A 13,877-nucleotide genomic window follows, 5' to 3' on the forward strand; every position below is an offset into this window, starting at 1 on the left:
AATGGGTTTTGTAAAAAATAATAAATCATTAAATGGCAGAGAGTTTCCTTGAATTCCTCTGGAAACAAAAACATTCTATTGCCCATGGCCAGACAGCAGCATGATCTTATTGGATCAACTTGAGCTGCTTCTTACCCAAACATACACCACCAGTCACCCACCTCAAAACATTTGTTATGAAAATCCCAGCCTGAGCAGGACTGGATGTCATTGCTATCCAAAATGAATCGGCAATGTTTGTTTCACTTGAATCATATGTATATAAACCCAAGTATAAGACCAGGAGCACTGTGACAGCATTCAAAGTCAGTGGTTTATTATTAACAAATGCCACTGTTTAAAGTGCATTGCGTTTTAACTGCTGTTGAGACAAGGTCAAGCTGGAAAATGGAAATGTTAGACACATTCCTCATGTCCTCCCACTCTGTGTTTGGCCTGATGGCGGTGTAAAGATGAGCGTGAGGCCGTACAGAAGAAGACCTTCACCAAGTGGGTGAACTCTCACCTGGCGCGCGTGTCCTGCCGCATCACCGACCTCTACACGGACCTGCGCGATGGCCGCATGCTCATCAAGCTCCTTGAGGTCCTATCTGGGGAGAAGCTGGTCAGTAAAGCAAGAACGGGTCACCTTGGCACCAAAATAAAAAAAAATGAAGTCCAGCGCACTCTTGATTGCATTTAGAAAGTATTGTCAGATGAAATGTGTGAGAGAGGGTATCTTTTAATGAAGATTGCTTGGGCTGTGATCAAGCAGCTCTGCTTTAAAATGTTATAAGCTATCTCCTCTCTATCCCAGTCATCCCAAGTATGATCGTTTGGATTTTGTGAACGTGACTGAGGCTCGGGAGTTAAAATAGAACGTTACACAATGCTATAGTCAGTCATAGCTATACATCCATCCTTGGTATTGTTCAGAAGTTGGGAGTAAAGTATGCAGTCAATTAGAAAAACCAGATAAACTGGTTGCACTGAGGAGCATGCAGGTAGATTCTTTGGCATTTACTTCAACCATAATAATAAAATGTTGGTTTTAAATTAGGTGCACCTTTAGCACAAAAGTCAAACGTAGCCTTTCGCTCTAAAGAAAACACAGCATGTTAAATCTGCTGCTTCGTGTTGTATTCAGTTAATTTTCATTTCTGCCAATGGTTTTAGTTCATTGCACTGGATTCAAGGATGCTTGTGAAAATGTACCACTCAGTGATTACATTAAGGAAATGTTATTTGAAAAGTAAAACACTTAGGAAAGAGCTGTATTTAAAGTATAACTGGTAACAAAAAAACACTCATGGTGGTAGAGAATGGATGGTAAAACTACGAATCATATCTCTTGGGCCAATTTCACATCTCTTCCTTTTAAGCCAGAGTTTACATGCACATCCATCACATCACAGGAATGGTCTTTTGATTTTTTTGAGGCATTTGTGTTGAGTGAGGACAAAAATCCCACATTTCTCTTATAGCTACCATTTTCACTTCCTGTTCAGCTCACACATGTACAAACGTGAGGATAAAGAGTTAGATGAAAGGCTTTGATAACTTGGCACTGTTTTTATGGAATTTCTTGGGAAAACCTTTCCTTGTAGAGGAACAATGTTTTTGGCACAGCAGGGGGCCTTTGGTGTCTCATAACGACACTACTGGTGTACAATTACCTACATCTTTGCCCAGACACATTGGTAACTCCGTACAAAGTTTTGTAAACTGGGCAAAATTTTAATTTTAACACACTAAGTACACCCAGGAACTTACATTGCTTTTTTGTTTACTTTGCAAATTAAAAACACTTCTGATGAGTCTTGAGTACATAACATGTGCACCCGTGTCAAGCACAGGTGTGTTCAGTCGGCTATGCCAAGCAGTAATGTACGCACGTCTCTTATCAACCCCTACACACGCGTGTGTGTGCACCTGTGCCACCCCCAGCCCAAGCCGACGCGTGGCAAGATGCGCATCCACTGCCTCGAGAATGTGGACAAGGCGCTGCAGTTCCTCAAGGAGCAGAAGGTGCACCTGGAGAACATGGGCTCGCACGACATCGTGGATGGAAACCACCGTCTCATCCTGGGCCTCATCTGGACCATCATCCTGCGTTTCCAGGTGTCCGTTTGCCTTTTTTTGTCTGTGTAAAACGGAACTACTTGTGATGATGTCCACCATGCGAACACTCTCACGTGAGCCTTAGGGACCACTTCCATCGTTTTGTGAATCGTGTTGATTTTCAAACCCTTTAAATTCTATGCTTACATTGTTCTCCATATGCGTCGTATCAAAAAGTATTTCTTATATAACCGCTGCAGTTGGCTAAATGACTAATTCTCATGTAGTTTACTATACGTCTCTTAATTCAGCTCTGGTGTCTTTATATTCAACATGACCGTTCGACTAATTACATGTGGGTATGACATTGGGCAGGATAATGAAATGCAGATGAATTTCTTGGTTTTCAGTTTTGCAGTCTCTTCCATTCGACCAACACAAATATTTATTTTAAACTTTTTAAATTATCCCTTGGCAGCAAACAAAAGCTTTTGTAAGCCTCTGCACTTTTTGAGAAATGGAGGTAATTTAAATTACCTCAGCTGTGTTTCTCCTGGGCCTCTAAGGATACGGACGCACAAATGATGTGTAACAGGTTCCGGAGACACTTGTAGAGGTAACTTCTTTATTACAATACAACACTCCAACAGTCCAACAGTCCTGATACTCTGTTACAGCCTAGGTACACAGCCTAGCTACACAGCCTAGATACTCTACTCTGGCTACGCTCCGGAACTCGCCCTCACAAGGTCGTAGAGTCGGGAGTTCCAGAGTCCCAGCGCTGGCTCTCACAGCATCCCCGGGTCTTCAGATGGCTGGTCGTGGGTCTTGGGTCTTGAGTTACAACTGGGCCCCGATCGTCCAGGGAGCTCTCCTTTTATGCCTGGTACAACGAGGGGTGGGGCCGTGTGCGCCCCCAGATATCCCACAGAGCACACACAGCCCCCCCCTTTGGCGGCGCCAAGGGGATTAAGCGTCTGGACCCCCTGGGAACTCAACGCCTGGCGCCCAGAGGCTTAAGCGTCTGGACCCACCTGGGAACCCAGAGCCCCCAGCAGCCCCTCCCTTCTTATGTCACTACAGATGCATGAAAATTACAACTGCCCACAGAATACTTTCAGCTCGGTTTTTGTTGTGAGCTCGGAAAGATTTACGGCCATACCTTTTTAACGTTTCATTTCATGATAGCCCTAAAGCACCAGTTATAATGCGTACATGAGCGTGATTTTATTGAATGCATACAGAGGGCAGCAGTTTAAATGCAATGTGCTTCTAAAAGCATAGCACAACCTTATGAATTGAGAGAGCGTATTTTAGAGTAGTTACGTGATGGAATTTCCAACGTACAGTGTGTCAGCATTGGCAACTGTGAGGTTTTAATATCTGCTGATATTTTTAGTGTGTGTAGGTCTGAGTAAGCCACTGTGCACTGTGCACCTGCGTTATTGAGTTTGAATGTGCAGCCTGTCCTGTAGTAAACCCGTTTATGTAACTACACCGAGGATAAAGCCCACTGGCATATTCTACTGTCGTGTTGGCATTTCATTGGACTACACCAACCTGACTGAAATAACAATATCAATGATTAGGTTATAAAATGTTTTTTATTTTATTGGAATGGTCGGACAATAATAGGTGGTGCCCAATTTTATATTTGTCATGGTTTGAGCTGGGAAAATAATTACTGGACGTAATAATGCGTTAATTTTCAATGAACCACAAGCAATTATTTTCATTTGCAATTTAAAATATATTGACAAAGAAACCATTTATAGGTTCAAACATACAGTTTTGGTTACATTTGAATCGACTTTTTTATTTTGTCAATTGCTTTGGTCTCGGCTGTCTTAGGAGACATTGAAAATCATTGTTCCTTGCAGTATTCATAGCCATTAACATATGTTTGCATATGCTTTCATTAACAAAATGAATCTGATGTTTTTACATTTGTGGTAAAATAATTTATGTTGAAAAAAAGGAATCAAGCCTGCTGCCAATTCCTGAAAAAAAATTCGGGTAGGCAGGTATTTTAGACAGTTGTGTGTAACCTCGTGTCATTTCTATTTTAATCAGATTCAAGACATCAGCGTGGAAACCGAAGACAATAAGGAGAGAAGATCTGCTAAGGACGCCTTACTCCTGTGGTGTCAGATGAAAACAGCTGGGTAAGTTCTTCCAACAATGTTTTTACAACAGAAGTGAACGTGTGTTATTCACGTGGCCATTATTAATTGTTGATTTCAAAAGGGTGGCGCACTGTCCATGCTTTTCCCCAGGTGGTTTTTAGACTTGATTTTATACTTTGAAGTAGTGAGGACGTTTCTTTTTTAAAGGGACCTCTACCCACCCCCACAGTCCACCCTCCAATAAGACAACTGGCCATTCAAAATGAGTTGGATCATTTCCAGACGCTGCCTGATATGTGACAGGAGTCTTTTAGCACTTTCTTGTTAGCAGGGCCAAAGTGCTCATTACATCCTGTTTCATTAAATTACTCTCCCTTTTTTTCTGGCTTTGATTGCACAATGTTTGTTCTGAAAGCAGAGCCTGGCATATCAATTGTACTCACAATGTATGCAATGTTATGTTTTTTCAGATACCAGAATGTCAACATACACAACTTCACGACCAGCTGGCGGGACGGTCTGGCCTTCAATGCCATCGTCCACAAACACAGGTAACACCCCCTCGGTTTCGTTTTGAGAAGGAATGCAGACTCGTAAAATAATGTTAAAATCGCCACTATTTGTGTAGTCTGGCAGTGCAAGGAATTTCATTTGCATATGTTGAGAGTAAATATGTGAAAGTGGGTTGCAGAGTGTTACAATAACAGTGCTACACATGGTGAATTTAGATGATAAAATGTCAATTCTCTAACGTTTGTGTCAGTGTACCTGGGTGTTGGTTGGTAAATACTTTTATTTTATTGTGCATAAAATGTTCCAGAACTATTTTAGGTGATGTGAAAAATAATTTCCGATAGCACTAAGCATTATAATTCAGATATATATATGATCTAAGGGTCAAATTATATCTGTAAAAAGATTCCTGTGTAGCACGCATTAAATAAAAAAAATATTCTGCTTGACAAATCTTCTATTTTTTACCTGTTGTTTGTAGGCCTGATCTGATTGAGTTTGACAAACTGAAGAAGTCCAATGCTCATCACAATCTGCAAAATGCTTTCAACATCGCTGAGCAGAAACTCGGGCTCACCAAGCTTCTTGATCCTGAAGGTATGACTTTTTGTTTTTCTCCACGAAAAAAGTGAGAGATTTTGTTTGCGAGTCATTCGAGAAATTATCCTCTGTTGATTTGTATGGCTGCTTTGCTTACTTCATGTTTAAACACTCATATTTAATTTTTAGACATCAGTGTGGACCAACCTGATGAGAAGTCAATCATCACCTACGTAGTCACATACTACCATTATTTCTCCAAGATGAAGGCCTTGGCTGTTGAGGGCAAGCGCATTGGAAAGGTATGATATTCTTTTCCGCCATTGTCAATGTTTTTTTGTTTCCATCAAAATTCAATGGCAAAAGTTTCCATCGCAGATTTTCACCGACTCTGTGACGTCCGTGCTCCTCCCCACTAGGTGCTGGAAAGCGCCATTGAAACAGACCAGATGATTGATAAGTATGAGACGCTGGCATCGGAACTTCTGGAGTGGATTGAGCAGACCATCATCATTCTCAACAACCGCAAATTTGCCAACTCTCTGACCGGGGTGCAGCAGCAGCTGCAAGCCTTCAGCACCTACCGCACCGTGGAGAAGCCAAATAAGTACGCAGCCAACCACCTTTATTTTTTTGTGTATTGTCAGCCGAATAGTGATCAATGTGCACACGACTCAGCTCGTTTGCATGGATGAACATTTTTTGCAACTAAAAATAAATACCCGTTGCAGTTTTTGTAAATTCATCCATGTCGCTTTTGAAAATTAGATCATGTATATCAATAAATAATGGGTAAAAAAATGTGTGGGTACATCTATCTTCATTATTTTAAAGGCTTTAATGTTCTATGTACTCACTTGAAGACTTATCTATTATAATCAGTGTTTTTCCCCTCTCAATTTGTAAGCCTTTGTCCATACAATAAAATCAAGAACACAAAGATTGAGCACAAAGCAGCTAGTTCTGTCTGTTAAATTATGCATCGCTTTGACATACGGATGCAATTCATATTTAATAAGGCTCTATAAGTAAAAGGTTTCAATGCTTGCTCTTAATGCAACATAAATGTATAATTCAGCTTGAAAAACTCAATGGCATGCACACACATGTATGAACGTGTATTTATATGTAAACATGCAAACTGATATGACCATGGAAGAACCTTCTTTGAAGTGAGAATATATTTACGTGCGTTTGTTTCTACCATCCTATTTGTAAAAAAAAAAAAAACAAGATGTGTCCTACTGCCTATAATAAGCGTTTTCTAATTTATGTATCATTAATTCAGATTCACAGAGAAAGGGAACCTGGAGGTACTTCTCTTCACCATCCAGAGCAAGATGAGAGCAAACAACCAGAAGGTGTACACTCCCCGGGAGGGCAAGCTCGTTAACGAGATCAACAAGGTGCCGTCGCCACCCATCGCCGCCACTCTCCTAACGAGCGAGTTCCAGTAGTGGGGGAGCGTGATGTAAACTGTGCTTCGTTAGAAGTCACCCCCTCCACCTTTGTCTATATTATCCAAGCCAGCTCTAGCTATTGATTATCCATAATAGAGGTTTTTTTTTGGGTTGGATCACTTAAATATATAAATTTGTCGTTAAAACCCGCCACCACCCGACACAGCCAACTCGTAAGGGTTGTCACGTAAACGGAACATGCCAATTGGTCACTAGCACAGCACTAACTGGTGTGTTGGAGAGCCAAGCCACAACATTTAGAAACTGAGTACGACGTTTCGTGGGTTTTATTTATATATTTACGCAATCTAACCCAAAAAAATCTCTTATGGATGATATTGGTCGTGAAAGCCTACGTGTTAAGATGATAATTACGTCTAAGAATATCTTGTGTAAATGTATTTTCTACTGTTCAATAAGCTCCATTTATTTTGGTCATATCTGCTTTGCATTAAGCTGCAGCTCAGATTGCCATTCTGAAGAAAATAAATCCTTACAAGCCAACGAGGTGCTTTGAACGCTACATTTGTTCACATTTTTTAGGACCAAAAGTACCTTCAAGGGACGTGCTGTGTAACGACGACTGTATTTATTGAAACACTTTCAACTTTCGATAATAACCTTCGGTAAATTCTAACCCACTCACGGCGGCCAGGCCTGGGAGCGCCTGGAGAAGGCGGAGCACGAACGGGAGCTGGCTCTGCGGAACGAGCTCATCCGACAGGAGAAGCTGGAGCAGCTGGCTCGACGCTTTGACCGCAAAGCGGCTCTTCGCGAGACCTGGCTCAGCGAGAACCAGCGCCTCGTCACACAGGTTCGTGAGCGGCGCACGGCCACTAGGGTGGGTTGCTTCATATTAAGTGCGGATACTTATCAGGCAGCTAATTATTCGACAATTAGGGCACGTCGCAAGAATGGATGATGGCCCGTGGTCAAAACTAATTGCGGTGACGGCCAAGGGAGGGAACGCACGTGTGAGAGTATGTCCCAACTGGGAGATACAGCGATGGAATCAGCTCCTGTGCAGGTGCTTCCTGGTTTTGAGAGTCCAGCAGTGGATTGACAAAGGGCTGTAAGTTATCGATATTTGTCATTTTGGTTCGCTAGAATATGTTAACCCGACAGTTTGCTCTTTTGGAGGCCCCTTTGCCACCAGTGGCATGAGCAAGTGATTGCAGGGCCACACATTTATTACCTTTCTAATAAACCCTGAAGTCATCGTAGCTGCTGCACAGCAGTAAACATGAATATGTTATTGAAACGTAACCATGAATAATGTCATTTAATTACATTTCTCTGGGTGGGTGTGAATGGTTATATGCTCAATAATAATTGTAATGTCGCTTTATGCAATCATACATTTGGAATTATTTTAGTTTTAGGGCCAAATTCGCCAAATATTATAAAGGCAGTTTATACCATTATACCGTGAAAAAAGAGCTAATGCTCTAATGTTTTTGGTCTGATTTGTTAGTTTTCCCCTATGCTAAATCCTCTTTCGTCTCTTCCTTTGTAGCCACTTCATGAGAAATTATTTTTTCTCCATGCATCTACCAAATTAAAAAGAATGTAAACCTAAACTCCAATGTTTCAATTGTGATGTATCTCACCATACCACCCACTCCGCCAATCAGGACAACTTTGGCGTGGACCTGCCGGCCGTGGAGGCGGCCACCAAGAAGCACGAGGCGATCGAGGCCGACATCGCGGCCTACGAGGAGCGCGTGCAGGCCGTGGTGGACGTGGCACGCGAGCTGGAGGCCGAGGACTACCACGAGGTGCGCCGCGTGTGTTCGCGGCGCGACAACGTGCTGCGCCTATGGGAGTACCTGCAGGAGCTGCTGGCGGCACGACGCCACCGCCTCGAGGCCAACCTCGCTCTGCAGCGCGTCTTCCAGGAGATGCTGCACATCGTCGACTGGATGGACGAAATGAAGGTGAGGCTCTCTGCACCGTCGTCACCAAGGCGAGACGGCGTGCGTCGTGCACAATCTTGGCAAAGGACAAAAAGAAACGCGCGACAATGGCTTAGCTTCGTGATGGCAATTGCACGAATGCTTTAGAGGTAACCGTGTGTGCACCAGGAGAAAAGGTCCTCGGCCGGCTTGTTTACCTACGTCGTTATGCTCTACACGTTAGAATAATAATCCGCATGTTATTTCAACACAGACGCTCCCTCTCTCAAGTGACCCACTGGACCCTGGCTATGTGTAAACTGCCAATTCCTGCAGACGAGGGCGCAGTGTATACACTGCTGATGCTGAAATCTATTTTGGCTGTAGGTGCGGCTGCTTTCACAAGACTACGGCAAACACCTGCTGGGCGTGGAGGACCTGCTGCAAAAGCATGCACTGGTGGAGGCCGACATCACCGTGCAGGCTGACCGAGTCAAGGCCGTCAATGCAGCGGCACAAAGGTTTTCCAGCGAAGACGATGGTGAGCTTGGTTAACGATTCTTACGTGCCAGGTCACGCTTCGTTGCATTTGAAGGGCGTAATTCTTGGCTTAGCTCGGTGTTGATAGTACTACTATTTGATCATGCATAGCAGTGTCAAAATATGAAATGTTTCCTGATGATTTAAACATGACGAAGAGGGAAGGAATAATCACATCGGCGCTGATGGCATTGTCAATATGATTTTCACAATGTGAATACAGAATATAAATGTTTCACAATTTCCACATATATTAAGTGAACAGGCATAATGAATGGAATATTTTAGTGAATAATTAGCTCGTAAAATAAACACCTTTAGTAACTTTTAAAAGAGGGTTATGAGAACATGGATCACAGGGGAAAGGCCATTTTAGGCTGTACTAGCAATTAAAAATGAGCAGCTGAGTAAGGCAGCCATATGTGTTTTTCCACTAACAGCGTATCAGTGAAGTTAGAACTGCATCAGACCATCTCAAGCATTAAAAGGGTGTGCCCTTTTCCGTTGCAGCGTACAAGCCGTGCGACCCGCACGTGGTCAGCGAGCGGGCTACACACCTGGAGGAGCGCTATGCAGAGCTGTGCTCGCTGGCCGCCGAGCGGCGCTCCAAGCTGGAGGAGTCTCGCAAGCTGTGGCGCTTCTTCTGGGAGATGGCCGAGCTGGAGGGCTGGGTGCGCGAGAAGGAGCCGCTGCTGTCATCGGGCGACGTCGGCAAGGACCTGACGGGCGTGCTGCGCCTGCTGGGGCAGCACCGCGCCGTCGAGGATGAGCTCAACGGCCGCTCGGCCGATCTCAAGCAGACGGTGCGCGAAGGCGAGGAGATGGCCGACGCGGGACACTTCGGCGCCGACGACATCCGCGCGCGTGTCGCCGAGATGCACGTGCTGTGGGCCAGCCTGGAGGACCTGGCGGCGCAGCGCAAGCGGCGACTGCAGGTGGCCGAGAGCCTGTACCAGTTCCAGGCAGACGCCGATGACATAGAGGTGTGGATGGAGGACACGCTGCGCATCGTCTCCAGCGACGACATGGGCCACGACGAGTTCTCTACTCAGTCGCTCAACAAGAAGCACAAGGACGTCACCGAGGAGATCTCCAGCTACAGGTCAGGGGTCGAGGGGACAAACCGTGGGGCAGAGAAACACGCTTACAGGTCACGCACATTTTAGGGATTTTCCATGGCAAAATATACACGAGCTCAGGCTTTCATTCAATGTATAATTTTCATAAGGCCACGCGAAGCATTTTACACTCTTCTGCAAGTGTAAGCAGAGTCTTAACACTCTGGTGCCATGATAGATTGTATATTCGTAGCAGCCTTACAAGAGGATAAAGAGTTTATTTAACAACCTACGAGAATGCTCACACCGCGGTGCTCGTTGCAGGCCTGTGTTGGATGCGCTGCACGAGCAGGCGCAGGGGCTCCCAGATGAGGTGACGGTCAGCGCCGGCGTGCCGGACCGCCTGGAGGCTCTGGAGCAGCGCTACCGCGAGCTCGTGGAGCTGTCGCGCGTGCGCAAGCAGCGGCTACAGGATGCCCTGGCACTCTACAAGATGTACAGCGAGGCGGAGGCCTGCGAGCTGTGGATTGACGAGAAGAGCCAGTGGCTCAATGCCATGGATGTGCCCGAAAAGCTCGAGGACCTGGAGGTTATTCAGCACAGGTAAGGCCGGCTCTTCAGAACATTTGATAGCGTCCAAATGTAAATGTCAAGCTGCTTTACAGAAGATAAAAGATTATAGTAAAATTTAAGAGACATTGAGTTACAATACTTTTTGGTTCTTTCGGTAAAATCACCTTGATAGAAAAGTTGTTATCTACGTGACTTTACCGAAAGAACGAAAGAGTATGAATTAATTTCTGCAGTCATGAAAGCTTCAAATCAAGATTGAGTTACAATAGTGTTAGTTTTGAATAAATATATAACATAGCTGTAATTGTAGGTGATCAATCATAATCATGAAAGGAAATGTAGTTCTTTGAGCGTAGTACTGTACAGGGGTAAAGAGTCAGATGTTTAGATAACAAAGGAGGAAATTCCAGACTGCGGGGGCAGCAGAAGAGAATGCTTGAGGGTATGATTGGCGTGTGATTAGCAGGGCTGAACTGTTGTAACAAAGGGCATAAGTAGGACAGTATAAGTCCAGGGATGTGGGGGGGCAGAACCGTGAAGGATTCTAAAGATTTGAGAATAGGATGTGACGTGGTCATGATTGTCAACGTGAGGTCTGGCTGTAGCAAACTGGATGATATGAAGTTTGATTGGGAGGGCATGCGTGGACCTGTGGATGGAATCATGATTGAGTGTTCCCCTTCTCAGAGGTGCCACAGCAGGATGGAATTCTTTGCTCGAGGCAAACCACCCATCACAATTAAAGCCTGGTCCTGAAAGAAAATAGGCAGTTGAAATTGCTTCCGTAAATTATTTTGACAGTTAGTGGTTGTTTAGAGTCATAATTATCATGTAATTGCTGTTGAGTGCTAAATCAATTGGCTTGTTGCTTGTGACAGGTTTGAAGGTTTTGAACCAGAGATGAACAGCCAGGCTTCTCGGATAGCAGTCGTAAACCAACTGGCTCGGCAGCTCATGCATGCGGGACACCCAAGCGAACAAGACATCAAGGCTAAGCAAGATCATCTCAACTCTGTGTAAGTACATAAGCAAACTTTATTATTTATATATTCTTACATATGCAGCAAACACTTACTTTTATATTTGCTTCATGAACATTTTATTGTGTTGTATGATATAACATAAGTGCATTTGTACACCATCAAGACAATTGTAGTTTTTAAAAAGCAAGAATATTAATTCCTGCAGTCACGAAAGCTTTAAGTCAAGATCTAATTATGCTTGTTTTGTACAGGTGGAGCGACTTCCGAGAGCTTGTGGACCAAAAGAAAGAAGCACTGAGCTCTGCCCTGAGCATCCAGAACTTCCACCTGGAGTGCAATGAAACTAAAGCGTGGATCCGTGAGAAGACTAAAGTCATCGAGTCCACACAGGAGCTGGGCAACGACCTCGCCGGCGTCATGGCCTTGCAGCGCAAGCTGTCTGGCATGGAGCGCGACCTCGCTGCAATTCAGGCAAGTATTTTGTCGCACACATTAATGCAAGACTTTTTAGAAAGTAAAAATAAAACCAGTGTTTGATGTTGTATCATTCTCAGGGATGACCTTCAATTAAAAAAAATCCACATTTTCTTTTGTAATTGTGCAGACAAAATTGGCCGACTTGCAAGGCGAGGCGGAGCGTTTGGCCTCAATGCACCCCGAGCAGCAAGATGCCATCTTGGGCCGCCTTGCGGAGATTAACCAGGTGTGGGACAACCTGAAGGAGACGCTGCAGAACAGAGAGGAGTCGCTGGGAGAAGCCAGCAAGCTGCAGCAGTTCTTGCGTGACCTCGATGATTTCCAGGTAATGAGGAGGTTTCTTAATCTCTTGCGCTTGTAATAATACACTTGCACTATGTACACCACAAGCACAAGCAATCACTTGTTCATCTTCCTCCCAATTGTGCAGACCTGGCTGTCTAAAGCTCAGACGGCGATTGCATCGGAGGATATGCCCAACACGCTCCCGGAAGCGGAGAAGCTGCTGGCGCAGCACGAAGCTATCAAGAACGAGATCGACAACTATCAAGACGACTACCAGCGCATGCGCGACATGGGCGAAGTGGTGACACGCGATCAGAGTGACCCGCAGTACATGTTTCTGCACCAGCGCCTGCAGGCGCTGGACACGGGCTGGAATGAGCTCAACAAGATGTGGGAGAACAGGCATAGCCTACTGTCCCAGTCACATGGCTTCCAGGCCTTCCTGAAGGATGCTCGCCAGGCAGACGGCTTCCTTAGCAATCAGGTGCGTAACTCGCGGGAGTCTTGTTACTTTGTCGGCTGGTGTGCGCGAATGGGTCTTAACACGTCTCTTCGGAGTGGGCAGGTAGGAACTTGGTTGGACAGCGCATTCGTACGATCCGTGTCACACGGCGCGTCACGTGGTGCTGAGCCCGCCCAAAGCGCTCTATTAAATAGAAATCGAGGGCGTGGCTATGCACGACAGACAGACAGACAAATAATCCCTGGTGGGCAGTGTGGAACTGTTGTTTCTACCTGTTAAATTTAGGATGGTTTTTATGCGCTGCAGGAGTACGTGCTGGGCCATGTTGAGATGCCGGCTACGTTGGAGAGTGCCGAGGAGGCCATCAAGAACCACGAGGACGTCATGACGACCATGGACACGAACGATGAAAAAATTGTCGGCGCCCTGGAGACCGGCAGGAGGCTGCTCACCGAGGACAACACATACGCAGACAAGATCCAGGAGAAGGTGGACTCCATCGATGAAAGGTGTGCCTGTGCTTCAGCATTGCATATTCAATACCTTTTCAGTTGTGTTGCATTAACATCATGCATTTGAGTTAAACAAAAATTACGATGCAGTTTTAATGTATTTTATGCCAATGGTAGACATAATTGTCGTGCTTAATAATGTTTTCATCTTCGCTTTCAATGCAGTCCCTAATTTTTGTAACATTACTATGCCTTGCTTTACTGTGCCTTTCTTTGTTTGGCTATTAAAGGCATAAGAAGAACCGTATGACAGCTGAAGATGTTCTTGCTCGACTCAAGGACAACCGAGATCTCCAGAGGTTCTTGCAGGATTGCCAAGAGGTGAGTACTGGGATTAATAGGGAAAAGCTCGTTAATTTCTTAAACACTCACAACTTTGCGTACTGATTGGTTGCACAGAACGCAATGAAGG

General features: G+C 44.8%; 1 protein-coding gene across 3 annotated transcripts in view; it reads left to right on the forward strand.

Moving 5' to 3' along the window:
• The window catches only part of LOC144719795 (spectrin beta chain, non-erythrocytic 1-like), a 52,065-nt gene that overhangs the window by 25,541 nt on the left and 12,647 nt on the right, over positions 1-13,877 (forward strand). For all 3 annotated transcript variants that reach the window (XM_078595992.1, XM_078595993.1, XM_078595994.1), the window contains 19 exons: positions 453-604; positions 1,927-2,100; positions 4,114-4,205; positions 4,637-4,717; positions 5,161-5,276; positions 5,409-5,521; positions 5,639-5,826; positions 6,508-6,625; positions 7,335-7,493; positions 8,314-8,616; positions 8,962-9,115; positions 9,625-10,216; positions 10,497-10,775; positions 11,624-11,761; positions 11,980-12,199; positions 12,333-12,530; positions 12,636-12,974; positions 13,260-13,462; positions 13,696-13,786. In XM_078595992.1, coding sequence (XP_078452118.1) covers positions 453-604; positions 1,927-2,100; positions 4,114-4,205; positions 4,637-4,717; positions 5,161-5,276; positions 5,409-5,521; positions 5,639-5,826; positions 6,508-6,625; positions 7,335-7,493; positions 8,314-8,616; positions 8,962-9,115; positions 9,625-10,216; positions 10,497-10,775; positions 11,624-11,761; positions 11,980-12,199; positions 12,333-12,530; positions 12,636-12,974; positions 13,260-13,462; positions 13,696-13,786 — 3,710 coding nt within the window. The remainder of the gene's footprint in view (positions 1-452; positions 605-1,926; positions 2,101-4,113; positions 4,206-4,636; positions 4,718-5,160; positions 5,277-5,408; positions 5,522-5,638; positions 5,827-6,507; positions 6,626-7,334; positions 7,494-8,313; positions 8,617-8,961; positions 9,116-9,624; positions 10,217-10,496; positions 10,776-11,623; positions 11,762-11,979; positions 12,200-12,332; positions 12,531-12,635; positions 12,975-13,259; positions 13,463-13,695; positions 13,787-13,877) is intronic.

This window comes from Lampetra planeri, chromosome 7, assembly GCF_965212315.1.
Source record: "Lampetra planeri chromosome 7, kcLamPlan1.2.h2, whole genome shotgun sequence".
In the NCBI taxonomy this organism is placed as follows: Eukaryota; Metazoa; Chordata; class Hyperoartia; order Petromyzontiformes; family Petromyzontidae; genus Lampetra; species Lampetra planeri.